This window comes from Gymnoscopelus microlampas, assembly GCF_963454915.1.
Source record: "Gymnoscopelus microlampas genome assembly, chromosome: 5".
NCBI lineage: Eukaryota > Metazoa > Chordata > Actinopteri > Myctophiformes > Myctophidae > Gymnoscopelus > Gymnoscopelus microlampas.
The window spans coordinates 17,669,144-17,693,233 of NC_139942.1; the positions used below are offsets into that span (position 1 = coordinate 17,669,144).

Consider the following 24,090-nt stretch of genomic DNA (forward strand, 5'->3'; position numbering starts at 1 on the left):
AGCACTAAAATCATAACAAGCGAACGGGAGGTCGCAATGACATTTTTCCACTGGTAGGCAGGTTTCTGAACTGCCAATGAGACGCAGAGTGAGACCGAAGTGGTGCCGTCTCATAATGACCATTAGTGATGACCAATTAATTCATCATTCGTAACCAAATGGACCCGACATTATTAATTTCGTACACTCCGAGTTCATTAACAAGTAGTTGGGAGTTAATGAACTTAAGTGGTCCGTTGAGCGTGCGTGCGAGCGTCAGTCAGTCAGTCACCTCGGGGGTCCGTGAGGAAGACGAGGCACCAGACGCACGCCACGCAGCAGATGAGCAGGCCGGCGGCGAGCACGGCGCGGTCCGCCACCCGGCTGCTCAGCCAGCGCACGAAGAAGAAGCCCAGGATGACCTCCACGCCGCACAGGCCGTACATCACGCTGTTCCCCAGCTCCCCGAAGCCGAAGTAACGCTGAGTCAGAGGAGTCACCATGGTCTGTGTGTGTGTGTGTGTAAGAGAGAGAGAGAGAGAGAGAGAGAGAGAGAGAGAGAGAGAGAGAGAGAGAGAGGAATATTATTTGCAACACAGTAAGCATCTTTTAACTAAACTGTTAGAACATTTTATACTGTGTATGGCCTATACCATACCATATAATATATCATTGCTGTCGGGCAGAAACCTCTTATCTCTGGGTTTTAATCACACAACAGCTGCGCCTGATTGCAACACAAAGATGCAACCAGTTACACTAATTGTACACAAACAGGAGTGCAACACACACACGCGCGCACACACACACACACACACACACACACACACACACTTTTGAGTAAAAATACTTAAACTGAGTAAAAATACTTAAACTGAGTAAAAATACTTAAAATGAGTAAAAATACGTAAAAGATGTTAAAATGAGTAAAAACACGTAAAAGTCACGATAGGCACCACTCTCTTCACACTGGGTGTGATTTTTTATCATACTACAGCGTCACACAAAAGCATTAAAAGTAGCAAACTCAAAACCCGGCGCGAAGCTTGTCGATCTGATACTTTTGATATTTTTGAATTTGAATCGTGAAAAGTAACAGTTTTGGACATAATGAGGTTTCCACCCGTCAGAACAAGAGCGAGAGAGAGAAATGGAGGGGTGGAGGGGTGGTAAAAACAGGGGTGGGCAATCTTCTGGGGTATGTGTGATCTACGACGCCGTCTATATTCCAAGGCTTGACAGATCTGATGTACCACCATCACCAGCCAAGTCCACAGTGAAAATAGTCTTATTATATATATAGGCTGCTAATGACAATAATGCACAGAATAATGAATCATGATGTTAACGACGATAAAGTCTGACCATCTGCAGAGGAAAATGCTATCAAAGTGATGAAACCAATGTCTTTGTCTGTTTGTTTTGTTTTTTGTTTTTTTGTCCCTTGATCGACCTGATCGACCCAACCTGATCTACTGGTAGATGAAAAACACATGGTTGCCCACCTTTGCAGTAAACTATCTATTCATTTAAAACGACTATTTGTTTCTTTAGATATATTTTTGGCGTTTTTATGCCTTTATTGATAGAATACAGTAACGTCTTCAACGTTTTCAGGCCAAGGACCCCCTAGCTGAGAGAGAGATGAAGCAGGGACCCCCTCTGTATTGTATAAAATTGTGTTTCAGAAAAAACATCTTTTTTTTTACTTGGTCTGCTCTTTTTCCCCTCTACACCCATACCTCTTTCCCAAAAATAGCAGATCTACAAGCTCACAACGCCTCGAAGCGCGAGGCGTTGTGAGCTTGTAGATCGGCTATTTTTGGCTAAAGTTCTCCTCAGAAAAGGGATCATAGGGTTCAAGTGGTTAATGTAAAAACTAAAAAAATCATATCACACAAAGATTTCGCAGCCCCCCCCTGTAGTAACTCAGAGGACCCCCTAGGGGTCCCGGACCCCCTGTTGAAGACCCCTGCAGTAGACTGACAGGAAATGGGGAGAGAGACATGGGGAGAGACACGCAGCAAAAGGTCGTCGGCATCGGGAGTCGAACGCGCGACACGCTGTCGGACTGCATTAGCAGCCTAGGTGCCCGGGCCTCTACGCTAGCCGCCCCGGGCCATTAAGGCTGACTATTTTAACCTTTTAATATCCTCATAAGCTAAGACAAACAGATAGAGCGTTATTGATTGGATATGGACCACCTCAGAGGCCTTGTTCTATGCCCTGGCCGGGTCATATACCAAAGACTTAGGGTTTCATTGGAAGATGCTTTTTAACTTCTATCGCTAGTTTGGCCAATTCAAATACTCGTTATAAGATCATTAATAACCGAAAATAGCCGATCTACAAGCTCACAACGCATTGTGAGCTTGTAGATTGGCTATTGTCGGTGCATGACTTGCTTCCATAGAAGCAGTGGCGTAAAGTAACCAAGTACATTTACTTAAGTACTGTACTTAAGTACAATTTTGAGATATTTTTTACTTTTAATGGAGTATTTCCAATTTCCAATACTTTTACTTCTACTCAGCTACATCTCTGAGGAAAATATTGCACTTTTACTCCACTACAATTATTTGATATCTTTAGTTACTACAGTAGATATGTAAATTATTACATTATAAAACATACACACTTTACTTTTACTCAAGTAACTTTTTGAACACAGGCCTTTTACTTGTAACAGAGTATATTTATATTGTGGCATTGCTACTTTTACTTAAGTAAAACATTGTAGTGCTTTTTCCACCACTGCATAGAAGACATGCTGACTTCTATAGAATCCAAATGACTGAATGAAATCGGTCGTGGCAACAGAGAACTTTAATCCATGTAAACAGCAGAATCTGCAGAAAGAGAACAACAACTTGCCTTTGCCCACTGGCTCAGACCCAAACTTAAGACTCACACTTAATCATGGGCTTAACCCATTTAGACCGGGAAAATAAACGGTGTCATTTTTTAGACTTCTTTGGGCTATTCAAAAATAGCAGATCTACAAGCTCGTAGCGCGGCACCGAGTGCCGCGCTACGAGCTTGTAGATCTGCTATTTTTTTTTTAAATCGTGAAGATTTGGGCAAATCTCTGAATATATATATATTTCTTTTTTTTCTAAGCAAACATTTGTAACTCAAATCTTTGCTTCTGGGAGATTCTATGAATGTCTTCTAAATCCTAACAGTTTTCTGAAAAACGTATTTTCCTGTGGTCAAGATTTTTCAGAAATAGCAGATCTACAAGCTGCTATGAGCTTGTGTCGTTGCTGTCCGGCAGAAACCATCCAACTCCATTTTTCCCGCTTTTGCATTTTTTCCCCCCAAAAATCAGTGCTATTGAACACCCTTTACTGTGTGTTGGTAAAATAAATATTGAACCAATGAAAAGTATTAAAAAGTGCCTCTGACAAAACCAGCTATAACTCCATTGGATCCTCAAACTTTCTGCTAAACCAACTAAGTCCACCAAAGTGGGGTGGAGTTAGCTGGGTTTTGCTGACTCCAGGCTCCACCCCCTTTCGACCTCCAACCTCATTGTGAGCTTGGAGGTCCATTCAGCTGTTCTTATCAATGATGAACAAAACCTCCTAACTCCACTTTTTGTTTTTGTCATTTCCTGAAAAATGAACAGCCAAAGTATAAAATATGGATGGAGTGGTTACACAGACGCGTATCCCGGCTTTAATGGGTTAAAGGGGAGAAAGGGTTGTCATTATTTACCGTAGATGTGATGTAGGCAGTGAGTGGATATCATGTTCCCATTACAGTAATTAGTAACTCGCAATAACAGGCGCACGATATCGACTGTACTGTACTCCTCTGAGTCTCTGCCAGCTGTTTAATCACTTTAGTTATTAAAGTGCCAACTTCACAGGCCTTGGTGGAAAAGTACACTACTCAAGTACAATTTTGAGTATCTACTCGAGTATTTCAACGTTTTCCAATACTTTCAATCCTTCTACTCCACTACATCTCGGAGAAAAATGATGTACTCCAATACCATTATTTGGCATATTTATTTTATTGTTACAAAATATACATTATCCAATTAAGCTCTGTTTGATACTTCGGCAAATTTTGAAAGATTGACCAAATTTTGAAAACCTTTAAAAACTTGTGTAATGGAACACTCTGCATAATGAGCACTTTTACATGTGTGTATATTTTGACGGCAATACTTTTGTACTTTCACTCAAGTAACACTTTGAATACAGGATTGTTACTTTGTCCAAAACGTTTCAGGATTCAAATTCAAAAGCATCAAAAGTAGCAGATCTACAAGCTCAAAAAGCGTCGCGCCGCTTTTCGAGCTTGTAGATCTGCTACTTTGATGCTTTATGGTATTACTACTATTAACCCATTAAGACCGGGAACGCATCTGTGTGTCATTTTTAGATTTCTTTGGCTATTCAAAAATAGCAGATCTACAAGCTCATGAGCTTGTAGATCTGCTATTTTTGGAAAAATCTTGAACATTTATGGCAAAATCTTGGATTATGTATTTTTTAAAGCGAACATTTGTAAAATATTTAGTTCCAGGAACCCCCAGAAGCAAAGATTTTAGTTACAAATGTCCGCAAAAAAAAAAAAAAAAATCAAATATTTGCACAACTTTTCACGATTTTTCAAAAAAAAAAATCTAAATATGACACACAGATGCGTTCCCGGTCTTAAAGAGTCAATAGGAGTTACAGTACTTATTCCTCCACTGGTTTTGGACCACACACACACACACGTGTGTGTGTGTGTGTGTGTGTGTGTGTGTGTGTGTGTGTGTGTGTGTGTGTGTGTGTGTGTGTGTGTGTGGTCTGCACTCACCTCCAGTGCTGTCTGGTTGAAGAGAGTGATGAACTGAGCCGTGAGCAGAACCACCACCTCCTCTCGAAGCAACTCTACCAAACGAGAGAAAGAGAGAGAGAGAGAAAGAGAGAGAGATTAGTGCAGTGATACTCAACCCTGGTGGGCCGTGAGTGTATTGCAAATGGGCCCCCAAATAACTGGCAAAACACTACGATTGTAACCCATTAAGACCTGAGGCCGATTCTACAAAATCTAATCTAACCTAATCTCTTCTTCTAAATCCTAACAGTTTTTTGAAAAAACCTACGTTGCTATGTCAGTGGTTCTCAAACGTTTTCATGTCAAGGACCCCCCCCAAAATGATATTGATATTTGGCCGAGGACCCCCATCTCAAAATATTTAGTTCCAGGGACCCCCCCAGAAGCAAAGATTTGAGTTACAAATGTTCGCTTTAAAAATATATATATACTCAAAGATTTTTCAAAAATAGCAGATCTACAAGCTCATAGCGCGGCACTCGGTGCCGCGCTATGAGCTTGTAGATCTGCTATTTTTGAATAGCCAAAATAAATCTTAAAATTACACACAGATGCGTTCCCGGTCTTAACGTGGTTAATGATAAGTGATACCAATACATACAAAACGTAAAAGTATACTGCGTTAGTTTCATTGCTCCGAAAATGCACACGGCCCACCCCGTCTGACCACTTAACCCACTTTAAGTGGTCAAATGGGTGGGCCGTGAACGCTTTCGAGATTTTCAGGCGGACCCTGGTCCAGAAAAAGGTGGATAAACCACTGGTCTAGTGAGTGGCTGAGATTGAGAAGGCTCTCGCGCTGAAAAAAATCACACCCAGTGTGAAGTGAGTGGTGCCTTCACTCCTGCTTGTGTTTGATTAGTGTTTAATTAGTGTAACTGGTTGCATCCTTGTGTTGCAATCAGCTGCAGCTGTTGAGGCCATGCTCAAACATACGGACACCCGGATGGACGGACAGACACACACACAAAGTCAGTCCTTGTGAGTGTTTGGCACCACTCAAAAAAGCCCCCCCCCCCAAAAAAAATATTTTTAATAAACACATTGTTCTGTGTATACCAGGGATTCCCACATTTGTCCATGAAACAGACCCCCAAATAGCCATAGGCTACTGTGATGCGACGCGCTGTATTTGTAGATCAGTTATTTTCAACATTTTTTGAAAGATTTGGATGTCTTAACAATTCGGTACAATATGACCAGGTTGAAAGTGGTTAAACTGGCACAATAATCATACGACTTGAATTTAAATAAAACTATCTATCTATCTTCCTACCTACCAAGTACCTACCTACCTATACCTACCTTCCCTCCTACCAGTGGTGAAAGAAGTACTGTAGAAGTGCTCTGTTACAAGTAAAAGTAAAACTTTACTTGGGTAAAAGTACAAAAGTATTGGTATCAAAATGTACTTAAAGTACCAAAAGTACTTTGTATAGACAATTGGAAATACTCCAGTAAAGTAAAAGTACCTGAAAATTGTACTTAAGTACTAGTGTACTAGTGTCAAGTGTACTTGAGTAAATGTACTTACTACTTAGTTACTTTACACCACTGCCTCCTACCTATCTATCCATCTATCTATGATATAGTCATTTTTCCCTCCTTTGTAATTGCCCCCCCCCCTAGCGGCCCTCCTAGGGGCCGCGGCCCGCACTTTGATACCCCGTGGTTCACACAGTACTAAAGCAGAACTCCAGCAGCTTGTGTAGGAGTGAAAAAGGAAGCCATGAAACGGACCTGGTCGCTGCGACTCCGCCAGGGGCTTTTAATCCTCACTCAAAACGTCGGGGCCTGATCAATAATTCATGGCTATCTCCGCCATGCACTAGAATGCACTATTATGTGCCGTTCCAGTATATGCTGGAAGGTTCTTCTCCACTTTGAATCGGAGGGAGCCGCTGGAGTGTTGCCAGCTTCTCCTTCAAAGAGCTGACGGAATCAATGGGCAGAATGTTTCACTACATTATGAATTCTGTATCTATTTCGTCCGCCAAAGTCGACCACGGCAGTCATCCGTTCTCTCCCCTTCAAAGAGAGCGGGAATCAATAGGACAGGTCTGACACACACACACACACACATACGCGCACAGACGCGGGCATGCACGCACGAACACATGCACACACACACGCGCGCGCGCACATACACACACATACAGTACACACAAACAGCGTCCAGTGCTTGTTCATCAATATTGGAACACACACACACACTGCTGGCATCTGATACAAACTTCACTTGACACTAATCCAATAGGACGCCTGCCTACATATGTATACACACCCTGACACACACAACAGACACACACTGACACTCACCAACACACACACTGACACACAACATACACACTCACTAAGACACACTGACACACGGTCACACAGAGACACACGCTGACACAGCAGACACACTAACACACCACAGACACACTGACACACACACACTGACGCACTGACACACAACAGACGCACACTGACATGCAACAGACACACAAAGACACGCAGCAGACACGAACTCAAAACTGGTGTTTCCAGAGGATACATTTACATAGAGGATTTTTGTATTCAAGCCGAAAGCTGGAGAGTGTGTGCGTGTGCGTGTGTGTGCGTGTGCGTGCGTGCGTGCGTGTGTGTGTGTGTGTGACAGTGAATGACAGTGAATATTCTACAGTGCATAACAGAACATGAGTAACATTAGTATTGAAACCTCTCCTCATCCTGTACTCCATACCAGGGGTTCTCATTCTTTTTTCAATGTCAAGGACCCCCTGCAGTTTGACATGCATGAGGCCAACCACCCCGATCCGTGGGACGCCCCCCCCAATCCACTCCAACTCTGAGAGTGTACAAATGTAACCAAATGGACCCGGAAGGGTCCATTTGGTTACATTTGCACACTCTCAGAGTTTACAGACCCGCAACTCCTGAAGGACCCCTGGGGGGGTTTGAGAGAACCACGGCTCTAAACCATTGGTTCTCAAAGTGGGGTCCGGGGGGACCCCCAGGGGTCCTTTGGGGGGGGGGGGGTTCCCAACAAAATGTGTTAATATAGCATAAATATGTATAGGCACAGTCATTTGAACCTTTTATACTTCGGCTATTCAAAAATCGCAGATATACAAGCTACGAGCTTGTAGATCTGCTATTTTTTGAAAAATCGTGAAAATGTGTGAAAACCTTTGAACATACAGTACATGTATTTTTAAGCGAACATTTGTAACTCAAATCTTCGCGTCTGGGGGGGGGGTCCCCTGGAACAAAATATTTTGAGATGGGGGGGGTCCGCGGCCAAATACATATCATTTTGGGTGTGGTCCTTGACATGAAAGAGTTTGAGAGAGTCTCTCCTCACCACTAGTGCTGATGTTCTTGAGGACCTTGGCGGCGGACGGGGACGGGGGCTCGGTCTCGGACGCCGTGGAGGCCGTCTCCACGTCGTCCGCGGAGTTGACGGCGCGGTAGGTGTGCACCGCGGACCCCTCGTCGGACCCCCCCACCAGCGGCACCTCCTCCCCCTCCTCCTCGTCCTCCTCCTCCTCCACCTTCAGCTCCGTCAGCTGAAGGTCCTCCCCCGCGATGGGGGGGAGGTCCCAGTAGAGGCCCAGGATGACAAACTGGAGCAGCGTCCACATCAGACACATGAAGATCTATGACGGGGGGGGAAACGCGAGGGAAGGGAGAATAGAGATGATATGGTTCAATCAGACAACATGGGATTGAATATATATATATATATATATATATATATATATATATATATATATATATATATATAGGGATGTCCGATATTATCGGCCTCCCGATATTATCGGCCGATATTAGCATAATAATTGATATCGGGAAAATATCGGTATCGGTTTTTGAAAAAAAGAAAAAAAACTTTTTTTTTTTTGCTTTATAAATAAGTTACAGGAGTTCTTACTGTATATGGTGTGTGTGATATGAAATTTGAGTTTACCCTAATCACAATAATCCCCGCATATATCGGTATCGGTTGATATCGGTATCGGTAATTAAGAGTTGGACAATATCGGTATATCGGTTATCGGTAAAAAAGCCAACATCGGACAACCCTATATATATATATATATAAGATATTTTTTGGGGTCTCTTTCTACCTTTTATCAGTGGTGGAAAGTAACTAAGTACATTTACTTAAGTACTCTACTTAAGTACAATTCTGAGGTATTCGTACTTTACTTGACTATTTCCAATTTCCAATTTTTTACTTCTACTCTTCATCTCGGATCCAAATATAATACTATATATAAATATAGTACTTTTACTCCACTACTTTTATTTGAAAACTTTAGTTACTAGGTACTTTGTAGATTTGTGTTATTATTAAAAAACATACATTAACCACTTCAGCCCTATATACATTTTGGCCATTTGAAAATAGCCGATCTATGCGACGCATTGTGAGCTTGTAGATCTGCTATTTTCAAATGATTTTATACATTTGAAACACACTTGAAATTCTGCATAATGAGTATTTTTACTTTTGGTACTTTAAGTACATTTTGTACTTTTATTCAAGTACATTTTGAATTCCGAACTTTTACTTTCTATATTGCAGTAGTGATACATTTACTTAAGTAAAACATCTGAGTACTTTTTCCAAGCTGGATTACCAGCCTATAGTGGTATGCGCCGGGACCGCTAGGCCAGCGGGCGCCCCCTGAATAAACATATTTATCGTGCATAAACATAAATATATTGAGCATAAATATTTATAAGCATATTTGGCGTCGAGGCTCCGTCTCGTTCCATTCGTTCCCTGTAAGCATGAAATACGCTTTGACAAACAGATCTGGACAGGGAATGAAACAGACCCCCCCCCCCCCCCACCCGACCCCCCATAAGGGAACCCTATAGGAACAGCGCCCCCACAGGTGGATGCTGGGGTGGTGGTGGTGGGAGCGCAAAAAAAAGCCTTCATAGAGCAGAGCACAAAGCAGCGGCAGAGCAGCAAGATGGCAGAGCAGCAGCACAAAGAATGAGCAGGGAGGTTTAACCCCTTAAGACCGGGAACGCATCGGTGTCATTTTTAAGATTTCTTTGGCTATTTAAAAAAAAAAAAACATAAATATATTTCAAAAACTTTTTTTTTTTTCTTCTAAGTGAACATTTCTGGGGATTTTTTGCTTAGGAGTGTGCCGATACACTAATTTCACGATACGATACAACACACGATATTGGGCTCACGATATCGATACGATACGATATATGGCACATTTTACTATGAAAATATTTTGGGGGGAAAAAAAGCAAATGCAAACAAATCCTCTTTTTTTCCCCAAAACTATATATTTTTTTCAAAAACGATACATATCGTCACTAAAACGGGACGATATATCACACACCTAATGTTGCTATTTATCAGTGGTTCTCAAACGTCTTTCATGTCAAGGACCCCCAAAAGTATATGTATTTGTCCGGCGTTCCAGGGAACAAAGATTAGCCCGGCCCCAATCAGATGGAGTGAGCATGTGAGTGATCAGCTGATCAGGAATCAGGTGCGCCTTTGAGTCGTCTGGCCTGAACTCGCTCACTCATTCAACCTTTATCTATTTTCTCGGAAATACACTGAGGGCAGGACCCTCGTTTTCAATGATGCCGATGACTAAAAAAAAAAGAACAGAATCGTAATATTAACCCTTTAAGACCGGGAACGCATCTCTGTCATTGTAAGATTTCTTTGGCTATTCAAAAATAGCAGATCTACAAGCTCATAGCGCGGCACCGAGTGCCGCGCTATGAGCTTGTATATCTGCTATTTTTGAAAAATCGCGAAAATGTGTGCAAATCTTCTATATATTTTTTAAAGCGAACATTTTTGACTCTCTTACAACTTCTGGGGGTCCCTGGAACAAAATATTTTGAGGTGGGGGTCCACGGCCATATCATTTTTGAGAACCACTGATAGTATAGCAAATATATTTTTTCAAAAACGGTTAGGATTTAGAAAACATTTGTAGAATCCTCAGAAGCAAAGATTTGAGTTACAAAGATTTGCACACATTTTTCACGATTTTTCAAAAATAGCAGATATACAAGCTCATAGCGCGGCACTCGGTGCCGCGCTATGAGCTTGTATATCTGCTATTTTTGAATAGCCAAAAAAATCTTAAAATGACACAGATGCGTACCCGGTTCCCAGGTTATGTACTGGAAAAGCAAGCAGGGAACAGAGTATAGAAAAGAAAACAATGATACAAAAAATTATAATAAGACACCCTAATGAAAACAATTAGGATTAAAAACAAGATTAGCGAGCAGATTTCCAAATTGCCCCAATAAAAGCATGGAGTCAATGTGTAAAGTGAGTTGTAAATCATTCCACGTATAGGGATCGCTAAACCTAATACAGTTTGTTCACACTCACGTGAGAGGATAACAATGCAGGCAACAAGGCGGGTTGACGTGATATTTGACGGTAGGAAATATACCGGCATTCGTATATATCATAAGTTGTACAAATTAAACATGCAGTACCAGTACATTACAGGCCTTTCAAGCGAGTGGGAACATAATATATCGGCGTTGTCTGGCAGAAACCAACTAAAAATGTCATTTTTTTCATAAATCAGTGCTATTGAACAACAAAAACTATTGAACCAATGAAAAGTATTAAAAAGCATTTCTGACAAAACCAGCTAACTCCATTGGATCCTCAAACGTTTTGCTGAACCAGCTCCACCAATGGGGGGTGGAGGTCCATTTAGCTGTTCTTATCAATGATGGACAAAACCTCCTAACTGCACTTTTCGTTTTGTTTTTTCCATTATCATTAGCTGGTTTCTGCCCGACAGCAGAGATATATTTGTATTTTATATTCATATTGTATTAATATACCCTAACATCCAGATTGGTTTGTTTTATTCATTAAAATAAGTTCCAGATGGCAGCTTTAACTCTGAGAGTTTAACTGCAAGGGTACATGTTATCTCCAAATTGCAGGAGGGCATTTTATTTTTTTACAGCACGCTGTAGAAAATATGAGTAGCACAATAAGCATACTGTATAGAACACAAAAGCATTATTATTATTATTGGGGAACAGAATTGCAATACAAAATACAAAACACAAAAACTAGAAAAAGATCCACCAACGCGATGCCATTGTCAAGAAATGGCATCTCCCCATGTCAATGTGTGTTAAATGAGCTCTCCAGGACCCCCTGTTCTGTTATATAGGACCAACAATGTAGGGTCTCCTCTCAGGTCAGCTGATAGTTGCATGGTGTTACGTGAACCATTTTGAAAGTTGTGCGTTTTTGTGCCATATGTGTTACTTAAGTAAAAGTTTCAATACTGCAATGCAGAGGTACTCTGTTACAAGTAATAGTCCGGAATACAGAATTTACTTGAGTAAAAGTACAAAAGTACCGTATTGGTATCAAAATGTACTTAAAGTACCAAAAGTAAAAGTACTAAAATGTTTGAAAATAGCAGATCTACAAGCTCACAACGCTTGTAGATCGGCTATTAAGTACAGTACTATTATCGGCTATTAAGTACACTTGAGTAAACGTACTTAGTTACTTTACACCACAGCCGAAAATCTATCTTTTTCTTTTGTAGCAAATATAGCAGCTCTACAAGTTCACAACGCGTCCCCATGCGATGCATTGTGAGCTTGTAGATCGGATTTTTTTGCCATTTGTTGTACGACTAGGTACATAAGGTAAGGTTCGTCAGTTCTTCCCTGCCCCGTGCCCAAACTGTTCACAAAGTTTCATGCAAATCCGATCCTAACTTTGTAGGTTGTCCTGCCTACAGTCAAACAAGTTGGGTTAAAAGAATAACCTCCATCCCACTCCATAGACGGAGGAATGAAATCTCCTTGAGCTGTATGGCTCACAATCCGCAGATACCAAATCATACATTTTGATGGATCAAGGGTTCTGGAAATGTAAATTGTAGCTCAGAGATATGGGTCACACACTCTTGGAAAAGTTCGGCTACGTGTGCAGACTGTGGAAAAGATTTGTTACGCACTTTCAAGCTGGCGTCCCTACTCTGTGCATGACATGAAAAGGCGAACGTCTTAAAAACTCAAAGAGTTCAAAATTCAAAGAGTTTCACAAACTTTCGGGTAAGACTTCAGGTCTAACGCATCATAATGCACTTATAAGGCTTCATAACGCTCATTATACATATTTATAATTATGCATAACAACTTATAACAAGGTTTATGACGTATTATAACGGCAAATAATAACGTTGCTATGCATAATTATAGACACCTATAGCAAGTGTTATGAAGCCTTAAGCGCATCATAATGCATTATAGACACAAGTTTTAAGTTAAGTGTTGCAGAAATCGCATACACAGACGATCTACAAGTTCACAACACCATCACATTTGAGCAATTGTTCCTTACTTAGAGATCACTTGTCATATGAAATCCTCCAATGAGCTATTCATGCGCCCTAACGTGGTCCAGTCATCAAACGCAAACCATTCAGAAAAACTTTACAAGATGCATCATTATCAGTCCTCATAATGAGGCCCTGGTGATTTTAAATCTGACAGCATTAGAAAGTATAAAATACTGGAACTTTGTCATTTTTTGATTTGTGCTAAAAAACATTATTTTACACTTTGGGCTATTCAAAAATAGCAGATCTACAAGCTCGTAGCGCGGCACCGAGTGCCGCGCTACGAGCTTGTAGATCTGCTATTTTTGAAAAATCGTGAAAATGTGTGCATATCTTTGAATACATATATTTTTAAAGCGAACATTTTTAACTCAAATCTTTGCTTCTGGGGGTCCCTGGAACAAAATATTTTGATGGGGGTCCGCGGCCAAATACGTATAATTTTGGGGGTCCTTGACATGAAAAAGATTGAGCACCACTGATATAGAAACATACGTTTTTCAGAATACTGTTGAGATTTAGGAGACATGTAGACTCGGCTTCAGGTCTCAATGGGTTAAGTAGTTAAGTCTCATCAGAAACCACAGGATAGTGGTATCTACTCTACGAAGAGAGAGAGACGCTCAAAAGAGGGAAATGGATGTGTGTGGATACAGGGCCCCCCAAGCACAGAAACAATGCATGTACCCGGTACATCAGATTCAAGGGGGCATACGACCGGGGCTGCTGTGGAAGAGACCACAAGGTTAATGACGATCTTTTACCCCAGGAGATGTGTACTTGTTCACAACGAATGGCCCCAGGTTGAAATCACACAGTCGCAGAAACAAGTTGAATGCTGGGCCTGCAAAACACAACAGAGGAAAAGGAGAGATTCAATGAAAACTTAATCCTCTAAGCAGAATCCCATCATAAATTATGCAGGTTATAGGAAAGCTCCCGGTCTGAAAACTGAAGTCAGTGCAGAAGTTACTCATAAAGCTGCATAATCTTTCATGGCCAACAGCGGTCAACCACATTGGTTGCCAATAGAAATCAGACCGTGACGATGTCTATGAGAAAATGATCCCACTTCTTACCTGTAGGGTTATTGTACAGTGGTGTAAAGTAACTAAGTACATTTACTCAAGTACTGTACTTGAGTACAATTTTGAGGTACTTTTACTTCACTGGAGCATTTCCAATTTTCAGTACTTTTACTTATGTTGTACTTTTACTCCACTACAAATATTGGACGACTTTAGTTATTAGTTACTTTGGAGATATAAATTGTTATATTAAAAAACATACATTAACCGCTTTAGCCCTATTTTATACCTAGCCTATTTGAAAAGAGCCGATCTACAAGCTCACAGTGAGCTTGTAGATCTGCTATTTTCAAACATTTAGTACTTCTACTTTTGGTACTTTAAGTACATTACTCAAGTACATTTTGAATTCCGGACTTTTACTTGTAACAGAGTACTTCTACTTTGCAGTATTGCTTTTACTTAAGTAAAACATTTGAGTACTTTTTCCACCACTGGTTATGTATTACTTCAGTAAAGCTTTTCCTGATGAGTTTATGATTTCAATCACTAGTTTTAAGCCATTTTCAATACATGATGTTCACTGTTCACTGGCTTTAATTCATTAGATTAACCCATGAAGACCTGGAACTGTGTCATTTTTAGATTTGAGCTAAAAAGCATTATTTTACACTTTGGGCTATTCAAAAATAGCAGATATACAAGCTCATAGCGCGGCACCGAGTGCCGCGCTACGAGCTTGTAGATCTGCTATTTTTGAAAATTCGTGAAAATGTGTGCAAATCTTTGAATATATATATTTTTAAAGCGAACATTTTTAACTCAAATCTTTGCTTCTGGGGGTCCCTGGAACAAAACATTTTGATGGGGGTCCGTGACCAAATACATATAATTTTGGGGGTCCTTGACATGAAAAAGATTGAGCACCACTGATATAGAAACATCATTTTTTAAGAATACTGTTGAGATTTAGGAGACATGTAAAATGGGCTTCAGGTCTCAATGGGTTAAATGGAGGATAAAGCAGGCTATGCTTGACTCTCAAGCGTTTGAACGTCAAGGATCCCCAGTTTGATATCGTCTCTGTCGGGTGGAAACCTCATTATGTCCAAAACTGTTACTTTTCAGGATTCAAATTCAAAAATAGCAAAAGTAGCAGATCTACAAGCTCAAAACGCGTTGCGGTTGATTTACAAAAAAACACAAAAAAGTCAAAAATATGGAGATAATAGGTTTCCTGTCCGAAAGCAACGATATGCATTAGGCCACGGATCCCCCATTTCATACAATGTTTTATCTCTGGGACCGCAATCTACGCACTATAAAACCCTCGGTGTTAATCCAACTGTGATGTTATGGGGGTCCGTGCCTTAATGCATGCCAAACTGGGGGTCCTTGAAATGTAAATGTTTGAGCACCACTGCTAAAGTATAAAGAGGACAAAAAAAACATGGATTAAAGAAAAATAAATTCTCACGACAGAAAAATTGTGTCCTAATGTGTCCCCACACACACACACACACACTAGCGCTGCTTCCTAAACAGCACAATATGTAACATTATGTTTTTTTTGTAATATTGTTCCTGCTGTTCATCATACTGCCAATCAGGTAAAGAAATCACGGATTGAGGCTTTAACCTTTGCTTTTATGAAATATCCCAGACCGTTAGGATTTTATGGAAGATATGCTTCTGCACATATTGCTAGTTTGACCACTTCAAAAGCTCTTATTTTAAAATAACAACCGAAAATAGCTTATCTACAAGCGCGACGCATTGGGAGCTTGTAGATGGGCCGTTTTCGCTGCGCAGCATGCTTCCATAGAAGCCATGCCGACAGTCGTGTTGACTGAGAACTTTAATCCATGTAAAAAACACTTCTGATCAGGGACGTGCACAGATAGACTCTAGGTGATGCTACAGCACCTGTCCTTTGCCCTCTTGACCAAAAGTGCCCTTTTTTTCAGTTTACAGCAGGGGTCTTCAACTGGGGGTCCGGGACCCCTAGGGGGTCCTCAGAGTTACTACAGGGGGTCCGCCAAATCTTTATGTGATATGATTTTTCTTTTTACCATAACCACTCGAAGCCTAGCATCCCTTTTCTGAGGAGAACTTTAGCCAAAAATAGCAGATCTACAAGCCCACAACGCCTCGCGCTGCGAGGCGTTGTGGGCTTGTAGATCGGCTATTTTTGGCAAAGAGGTATAGGTGTAGAGGGAAAAAAGAGCAGACCAAGTAAAGAAAAAAAAAGTATAATTTACTTGAGCACCTGCCCCTCAAAATGTCTGTGCACGCCACTGAGTAAAAATGGACAGATTGACAACATCGATCACTTTGAGATACTGACCAATGAGAAGGCCGGCCTGACGACAGGCCATTATAGCAGCGAAGACACCGGCGCGCTCTTCTGAGCGCGTGCACCGCGTCAGGAAACCAAAGATGGAGGAGCCGGCGCCTGCACCAACACCTGAAATGCATCACAAGAACAACGAACAAAAAAACAACAGAAATGCACTATGTTTTGCACCCTGTCCGTCCGTGTGTACGTGTGGCTGTGTGACCGTCCGCCTGTCTGCGAGCAGCTAATGTTCCGGGCCAAACATCACGGATATCGGTACATAGTATCTCTATTGTCATGTGATCACGACGGATCTGTGAAATTTTTCATATTCCATCCCGATTGGCTAACATTACCTTCCAAAGTTACCAGGATTGGTCCGTTTTGAACAAAATGCCTAAAATCCCAGCGTGCGATTACCGTGAACATTTGCGTGCGCATTCCCACTAGGCTGAGGAAGAAATGCCACTTGAAAATGTTCAAATCAGCCTCATGGTGGCGCTATAACAGGCCAATTCGCATGTTTACCTATAACTGGACTGATCTGCGTGAAACTCACTTAATAGGGGCCAAAGAAAAACCTCTGCCCTACATTTTTCGCGCCACCAGGAGGCCGACTTACATATTGATATATATATGATATTTGTCCAAACATCATGCAAATCGGTACACAGCATCTCTATAGTCATGTGATCAAGACGGATCGGTCCGTTAATTCATATTCCATCCTGATTGGCTTAGATTGCCATTTAAAGTTTGCACGAGGGGCTAGTTTTGAACAAAATGCCTCAAATCAGGAGCGCAGCGTGCGATTGCCGTGAAACTTTGCACACACATTCCCACTAGGCCTTGGAATAAATGCCACCCTTTTCACATTGGCCTGTTATAGCGCCACCAGGAGGCCACAATAACCTACCTGACCTGGCAAAGACCTGTGCTGAGTTGGAGCCCTACTCTAGAATGTGTGTGTGTGTGTGTGTGTGTGTGTGTGTGTGTGTGTGTGTGTGTGTGTGTGTGTGTGTGTGTGTGTGTGTGTGTGTGTGTGTGTGTGTGTGTGTGTGTATACTAGCATTACTATACTTAGGAGGGCCAAATGTCCCCAAAAGTATTGTAGAATTTGAGAAATAGACATGAGGACTATTTTCCTGGTACTCACAAGAGAAATGGGGGTTTTATGGATGAAAACGATTTGGGGAGTTTGGCTTATTCAATTAGAGTTGGGGTTGGAGCTACGCCTGATTTATATTTAGTTCCACGCCAGTGCTGTGCACAAAAAATAGCAGATCTACAAGCTCACAACATGTCACACTGTGACTGTGAGCTTGAATACTGTACCTGCTATTGTCGGTTTTAGAGTAGGACTAAGGGTTAAAAATGGAAATAGTAAAAATGTAATTCATAAAATTGGCGTCCTAAAATGTTTGTCCTCACAAGTAGAGTGTGTGTGTGTGTGTGTGTGTGTGTGTGTGTGTGTGTGTGTGTGTGTGTGTGTGTGTGTGTGTGTGTGTGTGTGTGTGTGTGTGTGTGTGTGTGTGTGTGTGTGTGTGTGTCACCTGCTACAAGTCGACTGCTCAAAAGCAACCATTTTGAATATCCCAAGAAATACATGAAGTTACCTGAAGATTTAAAGAAAAGACATATCAGATGACATTTCCTGTGTAAATTATAATCTTTATTATATACCTTAATGCTTTGTTTTCACTTCCAGTCCAATGTGTAACAAAATACTTTTTTTAAATGTCAATTTCTTTGTGATTATTAATCTCTCAAATGTGTGTTCATCATGGTTTAGCCCAGTAGTACTCAAACTTTTTTGTGCTAAGGACCCCCAAATTGATATATATTTGGCAGCGGAACTCCATCTGAAAATGTTATGTGTCAGGGACCCCCATCAGACAAGATTTGTGTTAAAAAGAACACTTTCAAGGTGTTTCAAAAAATGTAAAAATATACTGTACAAGCTTGTGGCACGAAGTGACGTGCTGTGAGCTTGTACATCTATTTTTGAATAGCAAACGTATAAAATATGGATAAAGGAGTTAAAATGGTTGTGATACTGTATTCAAATATTTTGCTGGAGGCCTCCTGGCACACCCTCAAGGACCCCTGGAGCAATGTATTCATTGCCAAATTGATTTGGTTACTATTTGATATGGTGGTGGGAATCAGTGTTGCCAGATTATGTGAGAGAAACAAGCTGGAAGTGCCGCTACCTCCCGAACGCAAGGTAGGCACAGGTATGACAGTGGACCTGGGGCGCTGCAAGCGCATCACTGCTCCACAGCAGTGTTATAGCAGTGTTTAACAGTGTTCAAATGGCCATACTTCAGTGACCTTATCAGCGCAACATAGGACTAGGTTTGAATGCTGCTTTAGCGGCCTGAAAATCTAGTGTTTGAAACACACAAATCTTGAATGGGGGTCCCTCCCTGGCGCAAAATATTTTCAGATGGGGGTCCGCGGGCTATACATATCAATGTGGTGGGGGTTCTTGACATGAAAATGTTTGAGAGCCACTGGTTTAAACAACATTAGGAAGCAACTCAAGCAAGCAATAAGCAACTACTCTTTAGAAACAAGCCCACAAAAAAGCGCAACCTACAACTGCCAATATTTACAAGCGACTTTACAGAAAAAATAAGCACAAAGTCGCTTATAATAAGCAGACTTGGCACCAACTTCAGGGGTGGTTTTGGTTATGATGGAAACATAAACAAAAAACTTCACAGAACTTCACACTTCCAAGTTTCATGTTCTGGAATGTTCTGGGTTAGGTTTTGCAGTCGTAAAGAGCCTATATATCCCCAGCAGTCTTATAAAACTGCATTTTATCCACACTTAAGCTATATAGCTTAGGTGTGGATGAAGTGCACAGCAAGCACCCAGTGCTTTGGCTTATTCGGGCCCATTCCATTATCCACACTTGATCCACACTTGAACGCTTGGCACTTAAAGTGCTCGTTGTTCTGAGTCCACAAGCGTGTCCTGTTTGTCAAAGCAAAGCACAGTGTACTCCGTGTGCATTGTCTAGACCAGTGGTTCTCAAACTTTTTCATGTCAAGGACCCCTAAATTGACACTTATTACCCCACGGACCCCCATTTGAAAGGATAAGCCAGGGAACCCCATAAGAGAAGATTTTTACAGCTCTCTTGCAGTGATTCTCAACCATTTTAATTTCAAGGACCCCCAGTTTGACATGCATTAGGGCTACAGACCCCCATTTACTGGCATTTCTATCTCTGGGACCCCAATTCCTATTGTAAAATCAATGTTAATTTAACTCTGAGAGTGTACAAATGGAACCAAATGGACCCGTTAGGGTCCATTTGGTTCCATTTGTACACTCTCAGAGTTACAGACCCATAAGGGTCCATTTGGTTCCTGTCCATCATTTAGCTGGGTACCCTCTGGAACCCCCTCAAGTACCCCTGGGGGTCCCCGGACCCCACTTTGAGAACCATGGGTCTAGACAGTATGAACCTTTATATACTCACTGAAGTCCTGGCATTACCATTCTCAATGTCATTTAACTGGAAATAATCAATGTCTGACATTCAGAATTACACAAAACCTCCTGCCACTCATAAATACACACCACCAGTTTTAACCAACATAACTGACACATAGTAACCATTACAATACAATCATTTTGCAATGAATACATGTTTTTCTTGTTGTTGTGCTATCAAGCGGGAGATTAAACCTTCAATATTCTGACTCAGACATTGCTATAACAGGTTTGTAAAGTGTGTCCCGTTATAATATGATGTATAATGTATATGTAAGTATCCTAGTGCAGTGGTTCTCAAAGTGGGAACCACTGGGGTCCTTGAAGGGGTTCCAGGGGGCAAAAAATGTTAATATAGCATCACAATCAGTTTAACAACCTTTTTCTTTTTTCTTTTTTTAAAGAGATACGAACATTTTTTAATCATTTAGAATTATCATTTAGACACAAATCTTCTCCCATGGGGGTGCCTGGCACAACATCTTTTCAGATGGGGAGCCATATAGCCAAACAATTTGGTGGTCCCTGACATAAAAAAAAAGGTTTGAGAACCACTCTCCTAGTGCACTGAGCCAAGTGTGGAGAAACGGGACGGCGGCCTAAACACGGAGGTAGTATATAAGGACACCTTTGTGGCTAACATGCTAAGCTAAGGGTATATCATGGCTCACCGGCGATCTCAAAGAGGTTGGACAAAAGGATGATGGTCTTTGTGTTTCTGGTGCGGTCTGACCAGAGGCCAAACAGCGGGCCGATCAGCAGGCCGCTCAGGCTGAAGGCCGACAGACCCAGGCCCAGGAAATAGGGAGGGGCTTCCAAGATCTGGAGGTACCGCCATATTGTCGGCAAAATGACAGCTGAGAGACAAACAGAGGGAAAGAGAAAGAGAGGGGGGGGGTTACTATAGCCATAGTGGTGGAGAAAGTATGTTTTACTGAACCACTTAAATCCTATATGGTTGAGAGGAGTCCCTAAGGTCTTTTCTGTTTCGCGTTATTGTGGGGAAAGCTTTCGTTATTGGGGTTTAAGTGGTTAGCAATACCACAATATACAAATACTCTGTTAAAAGTAAAAGTCCTGTATTCAGAATGTTACTGGAGTTTATAGGGTAAGTGATTTACTTTGGTTAAATTAAGTGTTAAATAGCTCTATATTCTGATAGTACTCATTGCTATAGAGTTGTGTTCAGTAAAAAGAGTCTCTATGTCTCTGCATTTTCAGTACTCTCTCCTATTTGGCTTACATTTTGTCACCTACCTGAAAATGTACGTATATTCTGCTTACCAAAGAGCTGGAGAGACCCCTGTGACGAAACAAACGCTTTGTAGCAATGATTACTATCAGAATATAGTACTTTAACCTTTTAACAAAAGAAAAAAAATTACAAAAAAATATCACTTACCCTACCTTTAAAGTATAAACATATTGGCATCAAAATCTGCTTAAAGTAAAGGTATTCAAATTCTTTAACATAATGTCAAACAAAATAGCAGATCTACAAGCTCTCAAAATTCCACGATAGGGCATAAGTGGTTAGTGCATGTTTTGGAATACAATAATGTTTTGGAATACAATAATCAAAAGTAACTAGTGACAAAAAAAAATCAAGTCATTGAAGTGGCATAAAAAGCACAATATTTGCCGTAAGTAAAAGTATTGAAATTGGAAATACTCAAGTAAAAACAAATATTGTAGCCTACTTAAGTACAGTATTATACTACTCGAGTAAATGTAGTTAGTTACTTTCCACCGCTGGGGTGTGTGTGTGTGTGTGTGTGTGTGTGTGTGTGTGTGTGTGTGTGTGTGTGTGTGTGTGTGTGCCAGATTAAAACTCCACATATCACCGGCATAACATCCTGACAACTCTACACAAAAAGCAGATCAAAACTAAACTCACCATACTCGATGCCACTCAACAGAAATATCAATCCAATGGTGAGGAAAGTGAACGTCCGTTTTTTGTGGTTATCCATCAATACGTTCAAAGACTTCCCGGCTATTAGGCATCAACATCTGCCTCCACATGTTCCAAAACGACCTCGTTCAGTAGAGGAAATTCAAGAAAATAGAGAACGCTGTGTGTCCAATTAGAGAAGTGCTGTTCCGGATAATCACAGGAATTTTGTTGCTACAGTATTTTTTTATGGGGGAAGAAAGATGGGAGACTTGAGCAGTCTTCTGTTATGGTCAAAGATAAACGATATGCTTTTTCTAAGAAGTGCAGTTGTTCTCCAGTGAAGTAGAGTTTCTTCTACCTGTGCAACAGAAGGCAATATTAATATATTATATATTCATATCAATATTAAATTAAGAATAGATAAAAGATAATCTAATAAAAGAATCAATTCATAATCCTCCATCCCTATTTTGGGCATGTCATTACAGGCTGTGGGGGAAATTAATCCACCAAAAACTTTAACAATTGTGAAAATAGCAGATGCGCAAGCTTGTGGGCTTGTGTATCTCACAAGATATACAGTCTAGAGCTGCTATTTTCACTATACAGTATGTTCACGTCACCGTTGTAAAATGGTCCAAAAACTGTTACTTCACAGGATTCAAATTCAAAAATAGTAAAAATTAGCAGATCTACAAGCTCAGAACAAGCTTGTAGATCTGCTACTTTTGATTGCTTTTTGCGTGACACTGTAGTTATGATCAAGTAGGGTATTAATTTACGGAAAAACACAAAAAGTTAGAATATGGAGATAAGCCGTTTCTGCCCGAACAACAATGATATAAAACATTGGGGGGAAAAAAAATATTATATTAATCAAAAAAGTTAAATCGATCGAACAATCTCTGAGAAAATAAGCGTTATAGAACAATCTCTGAGAAAATAAGCGTTAGTCACAGCGCTTACAAACCAAACAACGCAGTGCATTTCCATGAAATGTTTCTTTATAGTACGAGTTCACAAACCTTGTCCAGGTCTAGTCGACAACGCCGCAGTAGCCTATACCTCTGTGAGCGGGCCTCGCTGCCCAAGGCCGAGTCTTGGGTTACAGTGTGTGAGGTAGACTAGACGCACACCGCCGGGGCGAATGATGCATTTTTAATGTGATTTTCTCCAGGGCCATCAAGTGACAGCTGGTTCTCTCACCACAACACAAAGGTAGCGATGTTCCTTCACACAAGACACTCACTTTAGAGAGTTAGGCCCCCCCCCCCCCGTCCACCCTCCCTGCGTCTTAGTTAGGTTATGATTTACATAAAGGCTACACTTATTCTTACACTTATACTTCAAAATAAAAAAAGCAAGCTCGTCGAGACAGAAATAGAACACAGCGTTCATAGCGTCGTTTGTCATTATCGTGTCGGGTGTTGTCCAAAACGGTTACTTTTCAGGATTCAAAAAAATAATAATACAAGCTCGAAATGAGTTACGAAATTGTGGTCACGCTGTAGAATGATCATCAAGAAGGGCATTCATTTATGAAAATACAGTTAGAATATATTTGGTGTGAAAAGTTTCTACAAGCTCCTTGGACTTTCGTGCACACACACACACGCACACCAGGGTTGCCAGATAATTTCCCCAAGCTCACAACGCGTCGCATTGCAACGCGTTGTGAGCTTGTAGATCTGCTATTTCCAAATAGCTGATGCATATTAAAGTGCTCATGTGGCCCATCGTTGCTTCTTTTGGGCTGGTTTACCTAGACCTGGTTGCTTGTTTCTCTCACAGAATCTGGCAACACTGACACACACACACGCCTTGTAAATGAACTCCACCACTGGACGCTAGGGTTCGTGTGTGTGCTAAGAAGACCTATTGAAACATTAGTCATATTATTCATATTCACACTCTGAATATTGGTATTCCGTACAGAGTGCATTATGCGAGGCAGTGCTGTCTGTTTTATTGACAGGCCAGTTCCATTTTACAAGCTGCCGTGCTACTCCTTATAGCCTTGGGCTTGTTGCATTAACATAATTCCTCCATATGTTATTTAAACGCCCATAATCAACACGCCATGAATAATATAAGTTGTTTTGATATAGAAATGTC

The 24,090-nt window shown here is 41.0% G+C and overlaps 1 protein-coding gene across 1 annotated transcript in view; it reads right to left on the reverse strand.

Moving 5' to 3' along the window:
- The window catches only part of LOC311045956 (major facilitator superfamily domain-containing protein 8-like), a gene marked incomplete at both ends in the record, with an annotated part of 29,503 nt that extends 7,452 nt beyond the window's left edge, over positions 1 to 22,051 (reverse strand). The window contains 8 exons of the mRNA XM_084058028.1: positions 272 to 485; positions 4,798 to 4,871; positions 8,168 to 8,462; positions 13,967 to 14,046; positions 16,578 to 16,697; positions 18,122 to 18,184; positions 20,750 to 20,935; positions 21,976 to 22,051. Of these exons, the coding sequence (XP_083914154.1) occupies positions 272 to 485; positions 4,798 to 4,871; positions 8,168 to 8,462; positions 13,967 to 14,046; positions 16,578 to 16,697; positions 18,122 to 18,184; positions 20,750 to 20,935; positions 21,976 to 22,051 (1,108 nt within the window). The remainder of the gene's footprint in view (positions 1 to 271; positions 486 to 4,797; positions 4,872 to 8,167; positions 8,463 to 13,966; positions 14,047 to 16,577; positions 16,698 to 18,121; positions 18,185 to 20,749; positions 20,936 to 21,975) is intronic.
- Between the last annotated feature and the right edge of the window lie 2,039 nt (positions 22,052 to 24,090).